The sequence below is a fragment of the Sebastes fasciatus genome, chromosome 1 (genome assembly GCF_043250625.1).
Source record: "Sebastes fasciatus isolate fSebFas1 chromosome 1, fSebFas1.pri, whole genome shotgun sequence".
In the NCBI taxonomy this organism is placed as follows: domain Eukaryota; kingdom Metazoa; phylum Chordata; class Actinopteri; order Perciformes; family Sebastidae; genus Sebastes; species Sebastes fasciatus.
The window spans coordinates 41026777-41038644 of NC_133795.1; the positions used below are offsets into that span (position 1 = coordinate 41026777).

Genomic DNA, 11868 nt, shown 5'->3' on the forward strand with positions numbered 1-11868 from the left:
TCCAAAAAAATGTCATTCAGATCCATCACAAACTTTTGGAGTAATCCTGCTAACAGTCAAACAAGCCTTGGAAGGAGGTAATTATTTTAAAAAGGGTGGGGTGGAAAAACAATTGGACATTTCAAAATAAAACCTACACCTCTGAATAGAATACAGCTGATTATTTCAGCAGTGATGAGGTTAAAATAAAGGAACCACTATAGGAATATGTTGAACATCGAGATGGAACCCTCAGCTCTATTTTATGCCACTCGTATTGATATCATGAAGCCTTAACATTAATTATAATACATGAGATGAGAGCAGTTTTGAGCACGCTGTGAAGACGTAACCGAGAATAAAGTCATAACTTTACGAGAAAAAAAGAAAACACGTAAAATTACTACTAATATTATGACTTTATGCTCATAATATATTTTTTCCTCGTAAACCTATTACTTTATTATCATAATATTATGACTTTATTCTCGAAATTATTTTTTCCCCCTCAATGTGGCCCTAATAGTCCATCGTACCATAGACCTACAACAATGATAAATAAAAACGTAAATGTAAAGAAAGAACAGTTATTCATTTCCTTTTCTACAGATCCACAGGGAGCCACTGGAGAGGAGCTAAAGAGCTGCAGGTTGCTGACCTCCTGGTCTAAACTGAAGAGCAGGAAATGGGAGGGCATCATCTCGCTTCTCTGCTACTCTTCGGCTCTGATTCAAACCAGGAAGTGAAACCAAAAATGCAAATCGATGCAAATACAGGTCGTTAGCAGCTAAAGTTGGAAGTTTACAATCTTCATTCTGCACAAGGCTAAAGGGACTTTGGTTCAGAAGATGTTTGCATGACGTGCACGGGACATGTTTAAAGAACAGTCAGAGAGTAACCTGTCCGCTAGTGTGTAGCCTCAGAGAGACTCAGGAGAGACTCACAGGCCCTCCTCCTGATGAAGAGCATCTCAAACATTAGCCAACCTAGTCTTTAATGCTCAACAGTGAGTCGGAGTTGTCTCAGAGAGGTTCATTCACAGCCCGCTTCTTTTGTTTAGTCAAAGCGGCGAAAACCTGACTGCGACCGGAAGTTGATTGTTTTTTCCCCCCCTTCAAAATAAACGTCTTAAAACGATCTGGACAACATCCAGACGGTAAGATTGTCCCTGCAGAGCAATACACCTGTTGCACTGCATTGAATAACTCGCATTCATCATTCATTATTGTTATAACCCCGCTGAGAAAACAAATGAAACCATAAGATGCTTTACTTTGAAAAGCCATATAGACTACCGGAAATACTAAGTGTTACCAGGTGTTGTGTGTAGCTTGTCTAAGGTCGTGTTTACCGGGTCGTATATCTGTCCCGTAGCTGTCCGGTTCATCCTCTCTACGTAACGACATGATTATGGAGCTCGTGCAGTGTTCGGACGGTACACGCGCCTCGTCTCTACCTCATATCAGCGCCCCGGTTACACCGGTTAGACCCGCCGGAGCCGGCAGGTAGCCGGACAGGTGCTGCTGACCGGCCGGCATGCCGTCTGATGTGGAGTACAGCCCGGTAGGAGAGGGTCTCGGGCTGCCGGACTTCTGGCTCTACGTGTGGCTGCGTAGGACCGCGGTGCTGGCGGCTCACATCACCGGCCTGGTCCTCACCCTCATCATCTCCATGCTGTCCAGACCAGGAACCAGTGAGTGACAGGGGGACACACAGAGACATGTCTCTGGGTGGACACCACAACACCATTCATCACTTAGCCTACATTTATCTGTCAGAACACAATAAGATTTTCATTAAACCGCCAGAGTTCAAAGAAAATGTGAATAGAAATGATTTGTTGAGGAATAATTCATTGCTTTTTGTTTGTTTAAATGGGTTATAACTTATTAATTATGAATAATGGAAAAGACCACTAGCCTCCTCATATTGCTTTAACGATTTCTAACAAAGGCTTTTAAGGATGAATACAGTTTGATTTGTCAAGTTCTTCTCCCTGAATTTCATATTATGAACTTGATAACAAAGCTGTTAAATTAAAGGTCCCATATGGTAAAAAGTGAGATTTTCATGTCTTTTATATTATAAAGCAGGTTTAAGTGCTTTATAAATACTGTTAAACTATCAAAACGCTCAATATACGGAGAAACACACACAGCCCGTATTCAGAAATTGTGCGTTTGAAATAAGCCGGTAGTATTTCTGTCCATTTGTGATGTCACAAATATACAATATTTAGACCATTACACGATTTTAAACATTCTAAATGTGTCCCAGTTTGTTTCCTGTTGCAGTGTATGTAAATAACATCAGCTGACAGGAAGTAAACATGGACCCAAACTGCTGCCTAGCAACGCAATTCCGTTGAAATGCACTAAAACGGAGCGTTTCAGACAGAGGGTGAATACAGGTATATTCAGGCAGACAGTATTAGGAAAATAAAGTTTTTTTTGAACATTACAGCATGTAAACATGTTCTAGTAGAAACACAAAATACAAGTATGAACCTGAAAATGAGCACGATATGGGACCTTTAAACCTGCAGTAGGCAGAATGTTTTTAGCGTCAATTCTATAATAACCTTTCAGCATATTGTAATTCAAGTGTTCTGAGAGAAAACTAGACTTCTGCTCCTCCTCATGGCTCTGTTTTCAGACTTTAGAACATCTAGCCTGTGACGGGAGACTTTGGCCAATCACAGGTCATTTCAGAGAGAGAGAGAGCGTTCCTATTGGCTGTTCATTCAACGGTGGCAGCTGTCAATCACTGGCGAACTCCAATCAAACGGTCAAACTAGGCAGCGCTGATCAAATATGAATCAATATTCTGTTACTGTAATGCCTATTTATCTCCATACATGTTTTCAGAATCATATTTTAGTGCACGGTTTAGCTGTAAAATGAGAAAGTACACTACACAGGATACAGGATATTTATTATAGGTGTAATACTCTTTTAATAATCAGCAGATTATACTTGTACTGCTATATTTGTGTAGTTTTTCTATTGTTCTCTATTAGGGTAGCAAATAGTGATTATTTAATTACCAATGAATCTATGGATTTTTCAAATAGAGTAATTGTAAAATGTAATGATAAATGCCCACTCTGATATTCACAATGAGATGTTTGTGAAACATCTGAGAATCTGGGACCAGTGAATGATGCTATATCATATATTATCTAGAGGATAAACACACGTATTATTAAACATCAGTGAGACTGTCATCAACTACTACTAGCTCAAATCTGGAAACACAATTATTTCTGTGATTTTTGTGACCACAACAGTTTTGTCATTAATGAGCTTTCAACTTCCATTCATTTTCTTATTGGATAGTGTTGAATTGTAAGATGCTGACTGCTCTTTCTCTGTGTTCCAGGTCTCTTTTCCTGGCATCCAGTGTGTATGTCTGTCGCAGTAAGTTCACAGTCCATATATGACCTCACCGTCTCTCTTAAGACTCCTTTATACTCCTGAACGGACGTACAGACGGACAGTAGTTCTGTTTATAGAGAGGCGAAGTCCCGCTCCTTCCGGTGGACTCCATGGGACCTTATTTCGAAAAAAACATGAACGCTAGTCAACGGAGAGAGATAAATATTTATTTGATCCCGTTTGAATTGCACCACAAATCACACATTTGATGTTTGTCAATTTAAAAGATAATTTTTCCGGTCCAGAAAGTCTCAGTTTGTCGTCGTATCATTTAGTTTAGTGTGAAACCGCTCAGTGAACTACATCTATCGTTTCGAACAATATACGTCACCAACACTAGCTAGCTAGCTATAGTTATCTATGTTCTGCACACAGATGAACCGTTATCTGACCTGCTGTGTTTTATCAGAGACTCCTGGTCTTTATATCAGCCGGGAGGAGAAAGAAGGATCAGACCCGTTGCTGGTGTGAGTTCATCTCAGTAGCAAACACACAGACATCGTATCTTCAGAGAGAGAGACGTCACTAAAACACTTTTTGGTGTGTCGTCTTTCTAACGTTCTTTCACAGTCTGATACTTCAACAGTTTTACAACAAACTGCGACTTTCTGGACTTGAAAAATGATGTTTTAAATTCACAAACATCATATGTGTGATTTGTGGGGCAATTCAAACAGGACTAAAAGAAAATATTTGTCTCTTTCCGTTCACAACCATCATATTTTTTCCGAAATAAGGTCCCATGGTGGTCCACCGGAAGGGGCGGGACTTCGCCTCTCTGTACTGCCCACTTGAAACTCCACGCATGTGCAGTAGATCACTATGCTACCACTTGTAGCGTTGTGGCTGTCAAATCATGGATGTATTAAGAGAACTGGATCCAGCGTTGGAGGCGGGCTCCTGTTCATTCCTATGAAAGTTTCTCAGTGGCGCATGAAGCCGAGATGGCTCGACTTCTGACTGATAAAATACCTGGCTCTTCTGGCGATCTTCCTCATCCATTATGCCCATAGAGCAGTCACAGTAGCGTTTCCTTTAACTCCTCCTCCCAGCCCTCGCTCCAGCCTCGGTCTGGGTCTCATTCACATGAACGGAGGAAGGGAAATAACTCTGGATTCAGCTGTTAGTGCATTTTACAACTTTTAGGACCTAATGATTTAAATAAGGGCTATTAGAGTGTTCATACTGATTCACCTAAAAACACACACACTAACACACAGTTCAGTTTGTCAGTTGGCTGCCCTCTCGTTCTTTACTGTGACTAAACCCGACTATAAAGTCATTAAATACATAGTTTTTTAGGTTATTGGCGCAAATATAAAATTGTTATTTTTTATTTTTCATGATCTTGAGAAAATCGTGATACATAGTCAATTATTAATTATTATTATCTCCGCCAGGGTTAGTTAATAATAAATAGTTTGATCCAAGAGATTGGTTGTGTGTGTGCATCTCTGTGTCTGTCCACGGCTAATCTGGCCTACTGCTGGTTCTGGCTGCACGGTCAAGGACCTGTCGTGGTTGCAGTGACTCACACTTTCTCAAAATACATTTTATTGCCTGTTTGATACAGCCATTGATTGACTGCTCAAATGTAAACAAATAAAAGAATAGAGTTTATGATATCACTAGTATTATTCAAGTTGAATATTAACTCTCCTGTAAACATACCTTTACCCTCACAGCCTCTAGTCTTTGTTTCTCCATCTTCTTTCCACTGTGAATAATAGATAGGAGGAGGTTGGGAGGAGTGGGAATGTGTTGCGTCACCGCGTCGGCTATTGTGTTACAAACTGACCTAGAATACAGTATGTTAGAGGGAACGGCTCACACGGTGGAGCTTTTCTCTGTCATGGCTCACGGCACCAGAGTATGTCAGCCACGATAACTTACTGCACACACATCAGAGACAACTCTTCCCTGTGATCTACAGACAGACAGACCAATAAATCAACACATGTAATAATGCTGCTTTCTGATTGGCTGGCAGGTGATCACATTGTATATGTGGACACCTCATACTTACTTCTAGTCGACAGTTTAACCATCGTTCTAAATGACTGATCATTGCATATCTTACTGCAGGTAACTATATCACCAGCACTTAAAGCAGTGGTTCTCAACCTGGGGGTCAGGACATTCACAACAATCGCTCCAGATCAGCAGGGAGAACCTGATGATTCTGGGGGGTCGCGACTCGAAAAGGTTGAGAACCACTGACTTAAAGGATAACGCTGGTATTAGTCTATATTTTTCTTAGCAAATCCCATGAAAAGCCCAAAACCAACAGGTGCTAGTCCGTCTCTCAGTACTGTCTGATCTCCCTACTCTGTCTGTGGCTCTCCACCTCAAGCCCATCGATTCTTACTAAATATGTCGTCTAAATCTTTCAATACAAGTCACAATTCTAGTTTTGATCACTGTAGCTTTCACCAAACATTAACAATAATGAACAATAATCCACATCTGGTGCTCTAGTGGGCATTTCTGGCAGTGTGTTCATGGTAATGAAGGAACAGAGTGGCTCTTGGATATGTTTATGTATTAACTTGTTCTAGTAGTTAGAAGGATACATTCACTGCTGGTTGAGATATAGAAAATCACCCCATTGCAACCTTCATGCTTCATTACAATTGAAGGATAATTCTGATTTATTACAATGTGGGCTTCTTTCCACGATATCTATCAAAAACATTACTATTGTCACTGATGTAATTGCTGAGTTCTGGGAACGCAGCAACATCGCTGCAACATCGCTGGTCAGAGTTCGACAGAGCGATCAGACAGATCAAACCTCCACCTCATCCTTTATTTTCTGACATCAGAACACCTCGTTACGACGGAGTATTAGGACATCATTGTGGGAAAAAAAAGTAAATCTGAGATCTCGAGAATAAAGTCATAATATTATGAAGTAGTAATTTGAGGTGTTATTTTAGAGGGGAAATAGAGCAGCGTGTGTGAAAATAAGGAACGTGGAGGATCTTATGAAGTTCTACTTTAGTTTAGGTTTCACAAATAACCAAATTCTTCATCTTTTGGCTCATCAGCAGCACATTATCATCAGTATCAGAACCTTAAAAAGATTGTGCAAGAAACTAAGTTTATTCCGAAGAAAGAGCCACTTGGACCTGCTGGGGAAACTGACTCTTCTGTGGAGGAGGAAATTACTTTTTTCTCTCGTAATATTATGACTTTATTCTCAAAATCTCAGATTTTTTTTCCCTTAATGTGGCTCTGATACTCCGTCGTACCTTGTTTTGTGTTTCTCTACAGACACCTTTTCTTCCTAACACGCGTCTGTCTCTTCTCTCCTTCTGCAGTACTGCCTGTGTATGACTGAAGGCATCCTCCTCTTCTCGGCCGAAGGATCCCTCTTTTGCTTCAAATCTCGTAAGGGTAAAGTGCGTCTCCACTGGTTCTGTCAGGCTCTGGGCATGATCGCTGCGGCCACCGGGCTGGGCTTCATGGTGGCCAGCAAGAACGTGTCGGAGCTCCCCCACCTGGTCTCCTGGCACAGTCTGCTGGGCATCGGCACCTTGGCCGCCAGCGCGCTCCAGGCGGCGTGCGGCGTCTGCGTGATCTTCCCTAAGATGATGCGTCTGTCCTCCTCTCCGCTGAGGCTGAAGCTGTACCACGCCACCTGTGGCCTGGTGGTCTACCTGCTGGCCACGGTGACCGTGGTCTCGGCCATGTTCTCCGACTGGTTCCAGGCCACGGTGAAAGGAGTGGCCTGGTGGGCCTTCATCCTGCTGCCCCTCTTCCCGGCCCTGGTGGTGATGAACCAGATCACTAACGCCTACCTGCCCCGCAAGAAGATCACCAGCTAGCTCAGTGGACATATTGGATTTACATGGTACTCAGAGGCCCAGAGAATCAGACGGAAGCGAGAAGAGTCCTCCACTAAAGCAGCCTGTGAAGATAAAACAACTAAAGCAAACAGCTTGACATAGGTGACATAAAACATAGGTAGCTCGTGTTACACCGCCGGTATCTGAAGAGAAGTTATGAAGCCTGGACTTTAATTTTACTGCTTGCCAAGATCCCGGTTAGTTACTGGAGCTAGAAAATCTTAATCTGGCAAAGAGACAGAGTCTCAGGGGAAACTGAGATTAGACATGAAGAAACACCTGCATTTGATCTTGATTTTGTGCTCTAAAGATTAATATGTACCCTCAAATTGAATGATTTATTTGTGCACACAGATTATTTTTCTCCATTCAAATTAAGTCATCGTAGCAGTACGAACTGAAGTCACAGTTTGTTGTCTCTACAGTAGCGCTGACAGCTGGCTAACAGCTGTATGTTAGTGTGGAGAGTGAAATAAGTCATTTTTTGGGTACGAAATATACATCTTGGGCAAAAGTTCTTAATGGACGGTGTGCGTTATAGGTTAGCCCTGATACCTCCTGTATTTTTTTTACTTAGAGCCAGCATCTAGTGGCCAGTAGAAGAACTTCAGCTCAGATCACTTCAACTTTGGCGTCTTCAATCTCCGAGTTTCAGATAAAATACAAAGACCTTTTCAAAGAATCTAATGACTCTATGCACCATGTGGATATTACCATGCCAAATGTGAACACATATAACAGGAGACGGTAGAGTTCGGTCATCTTGACAAAACTAACTGAAGGCTATCCCATAGATGGTGAACACCTGGACGTCTTTCATCCGTCGTATCTCCAGAGGAATATTTGCACTAGATACGCCGTCTCAGAGACAGTTTCTATAGACTGGTTTCAGCTTCAGTGATGAAGGTGCTGTGGATGATTATATACCAGCCTGTAAATTCTATTTATGTATTCATTTAGGATGTTTTAGTGTTGCGTCTGTCTTGGCTGTTTACAGGTGCTACATGAAGCGTTTTAGCATTTAAAGTTCCATCAATCAACATTTTTATATTCAAACTGGATCAAATGACGACATGTAAAGTTAGAGCGGTCAGTCGCAGTAATAAACCAACAGAGAGTTATCACTCCGTTTTACAAAGCTCGTCTCACGGCTCTAATCAACCCAAGCAATTCCACTTCTTGAAACATCCATGTGATAAACCGACTGTACTCGACCCGCTCAGCAGCAAACAGCAGACAGACACAGGTGGAGACCAGCTGGTGAACACAGCGGAGAGTTCAGCAGAGAAACGGTCAAACATAGCGGAGCATTTAGCAGCTAAAGAACCAGACATTTTTCTCTGGAGTTGGTGGAGACCAAACCAGAGCTAAAAGGAGAGTGAATATTGGACTTAACATCCATCAGGTGGACACAAACACAACTCCAAATGAATGATAATGCTACTCTGTGTCTGCTGGATGTGGGAATTGGTAAATATTTGCTAACATAGCTAACCATAATGTTGTTGTAGAGTGCTTCTCTTCCCTTAGTGGCCACAGAAATCAATCAGTGCAGCTTTAATAGAGCGTGGCCACGATCATTTAGAGACTTTAATACAATGGTTGTAATTGTAAACCGTTAAATTGTTTTTTAAGAGGGCACTCCCAGATAACATTACCATCAGGACAGAAAGCAAACGGGGTTTACGAGACAGGTGGTCTGTAGCATTATCATCGGGGATAGGAAATGTTTTCCTCAATGAGTCCTCATTTGATTATAAAAATGTTAGCATTGCTAACCTAACAATGACATATGTGAAAGAACTACATGTAGCACCTCTGGTTCATGAGCTGCTATTCATTTTCATCAGCGTGTGCATGTGGTCCCTTTCTGTCTTTTCACTGGATGTGTGCTTGCGACGCTCTTTGTGTTTTGTTTGCCTTGTAATCAATCGGAAAAATGAACTTCACTCATGTGTTTGCTGTCTCATACAAGGCCAAAGCTAGCAAATAAGCCATCAATCAATCAGTCCCTCCAGGAACTCAACTAATGCTAGTTAAAGCAAACTCATCATACTTGCGGGAGCTTTAAGGGACAGATCAGGAAAAACTCTAAGAGCAACAATTAAGAGCTTGTGCACATCCATCTGTGTACCTGGAGTTCCTACCAACCCACAAACTGTGAAATAAGACGACCCAGTCAGTTTTTTCTGTGGGCTGTCTTGATCAGAAAACATGTGATTCAACCAGCCAATCAGATGTGGCTCCCCTTCCTATGTCACATGCAGAATCATTAGAATATATCATTAGAATATATCGCACACAGCTTGAGAAGGTGCACCGTATTTTTTCCCGCAAGCCAATCAGAGCAGACTGGGCTTTATCAGGAGGGGATCTTAAAGAGACAGGCGCTAAAACGGAGCGCTTCAGACAGAGGGTGAATACAGGTATATTCAGACAGACAGGATGAGAAAAATAATGTGTTGTTTGAACATTAAAGCATGTAAACATGTTCTAGTAGAAACCCAAATTTACAAGTATGAGCCTGGAAATGAGCATGATAAGTCCCCTTTAAGTTCTGTCCGGTCTGCTCAATATCTCAACAAACTGGGCTCTGGCAGCTGCAGGTTCTGTTATTTATTATTATAACTTACATACTATATTATAACCTGTTTGTTAAATCAAAAAAACTATGATGAATGTGGACCTACTGAATGTACTGATCCTCCAGCACCTTGCCTCAACCTCTTTTGTTCTGTTCACTATTGGACAGCTTATGCAAATACTAATAACAGGTGTTTCCTGTTTGACATGATACTTGGTCCATTACAAATCATTGGACTGCAGGCTGTTGTATCTACTCTGTGTGTAATATAAGTTTAAATAGTGGAAGGTAATTGAAAACATGTTGGTTCTCTAAAAGCACTCATTAGATGTAGAATGTTCTTAATGCTGGGAACGTGTAGGTAAAGCAGTTAGTAGTAGTAGTACACCTCGCAGACTGGGTTTGATATTTTAGCTGCCCTTCATTAGAAACTACTGAGTTCCTACTGATAGAAAGATGATTGTCTTTCTTAACTGTTCTTCCTTGCTGCTTTTGGGAGCGATTTTCGATCTGGTTTCACTCCGGCTTGGATGAAAAGCTTGTAGCAATAACCTACTGCAATAAATGTAAACAAAAAAAAAAATTATGTTTTCCTTGATGAAACAGTGGAAATCAAAATTCCAGATTCTGTGTGATTTTTTTTAACTTTACTTTTTTTAGATCATACTGAGCGCAAATAAATGTACTGTATATTCAACGTGCTACTCAGGTCTTTGCTGTATGAGCCTGTTCAGAGTGTTTCTGAGGCGATCAGAATGTAGGTTTGTATTTCCTCAATCCTTGTTAGCTGTGAAGCTTCTCTAATAAACTAGTAACTACATTTGAATTTGTATTATTATTATTTTTTTTTATTTCCAACGAGAGAATTCCACCCTTGAACACAATTTTTCACTGTCGATAAACTGGACTTGTGTCTTTGATTTGATGGTGTCATTTAATGTTCATGATTAACTGAAATAACATATGTGGACAATGTGACTCGAGAGACGAGCTTCAGACTGCAGAAAACTGTACATGTCAGAGGAGTAATACCAGTGTCTGTACCTACAGCAACAGAGAACACAGAATGCCATCCAGCCACATTCTAGCCTCAGAATATAAAAGGATAAGTCTGCCAATATTCTCTATTTTTCTTATCGTTAACAAATCCCATGAAAAGACCCAAACCAACAATGAATGTGTTTTACTAACAAGCCTCATATATCCTCTTCCTCTGAGCCATAGAGCTACATGACTGTCCAAAACTATCGACAACGTATCAAATCCTTCATCACCATGAACACACACACTGTAGTTTACTTAGACTCAATCCCACACACACACCGTCCTGCTGCCACTAATACTCACTAGAGCACCAAATGTGGATCTATCCACCGCTGAAAATAGTCCAAAGCAAATAAACTTCTTCCTACTGTTTGAGTAAAGTTTGATTAAAAACTACAGCAGTCAGGTGTTGAGGAGCCTTTTTTCTTTTTTTTTTAAATTAGACCAGTTTTTAAAGATTTACATCTTCAGTAGGGACCAGTGGGCTTAGTGCTCTATCTATCTGGCGTGGAGAGGAGGTTGTGTTGCTCTGGCTCTATCTGTTTGGCGACGCCTGGAAGCTGCTTAACATCCTCCTGGATCCACCTTCTCACATATGTTCACATTACATGTATTATTTTTTGTCATATGTATTGTCTATGTTGTATTTTCATCATGTTGTTCCTCTGCACACACGACATCTATTGCTCGTCTGTCCATCCTGGAAGAGGGATCCCTCCTCTGTTGCTCTTCCATTTTTTTCCCTGTTAAAAGTTTTTTTTTTTGGTTAAGTTTGTCCTTATCTGATGAGAGGGTCGCACTGTAAAGGACAGAGGGTGTCGTATCCTGTACAGATTGTAAAGCCCCCCCGAGGCAAATTTGTGATTTGTGATTTTGGGCTATATAAAAAAATTGACTTGAAAAAATGGACTAGATAGACGAGGCAGACTGACGGAGGTCTGGTTTGTTTTTCTGCCTTTGTCTTTGGTGTTTG

General features: G+C 41.1%; 1 protein-coding gene across 1 annotated transcript; it reads left to right on the forward strand.

Moving 5' to 3' along the window:
* The first annotated feature begins 701 nt into the window (after positions 1 to 701).
* cyb561d1 (cytochrome b561 family, member D1) lies at positions 702 to 10677 on the forward strand. The gene is made up of 3 exons (XM_074649309.1): positions 702 to 1672; positions 3361 to 3398; positions 6740 to 10677. The coding sequence occupies exons 1-3, from the start codon at positions 1516 to 1518 to the stop codon at positions 7244 to 7246; spliced, it is 702 nt and encodes a 233-aa protein (XP_074505410.1). The 5' UTR covers positions 702 to 1515; the 3' UTR covers positions 7247 to 10677.
* Positions 10678 to 11868: the final 1191 nt, after the last annotated feature.

Bases quoted from the DNA above. Each gene is read 5' to 3' on its own strand.
- cyb561d1 (XM_074649309.1), top strand. From the start codon at position 1,516: ATGCCGTCTGATGTGGAGTACAGCCCGGTAGGAGAGGGTCTCGGGCTG. The intron at 1,673-3,360 runs GTGAGTGACAGG...TCTGTGTTCCAG, and splicing joins GCTGTCCAGACCAGGAACCA to GTCTCTTTTCCTGGCATCCA. The intron at 3,399-6,739 runs GTAAGTTCACAG...CTCCTTCTGCAG, and splicing joins CAGTGTGTATGTCTGTCGCA to TACTGCCTGTGTATGACTGA.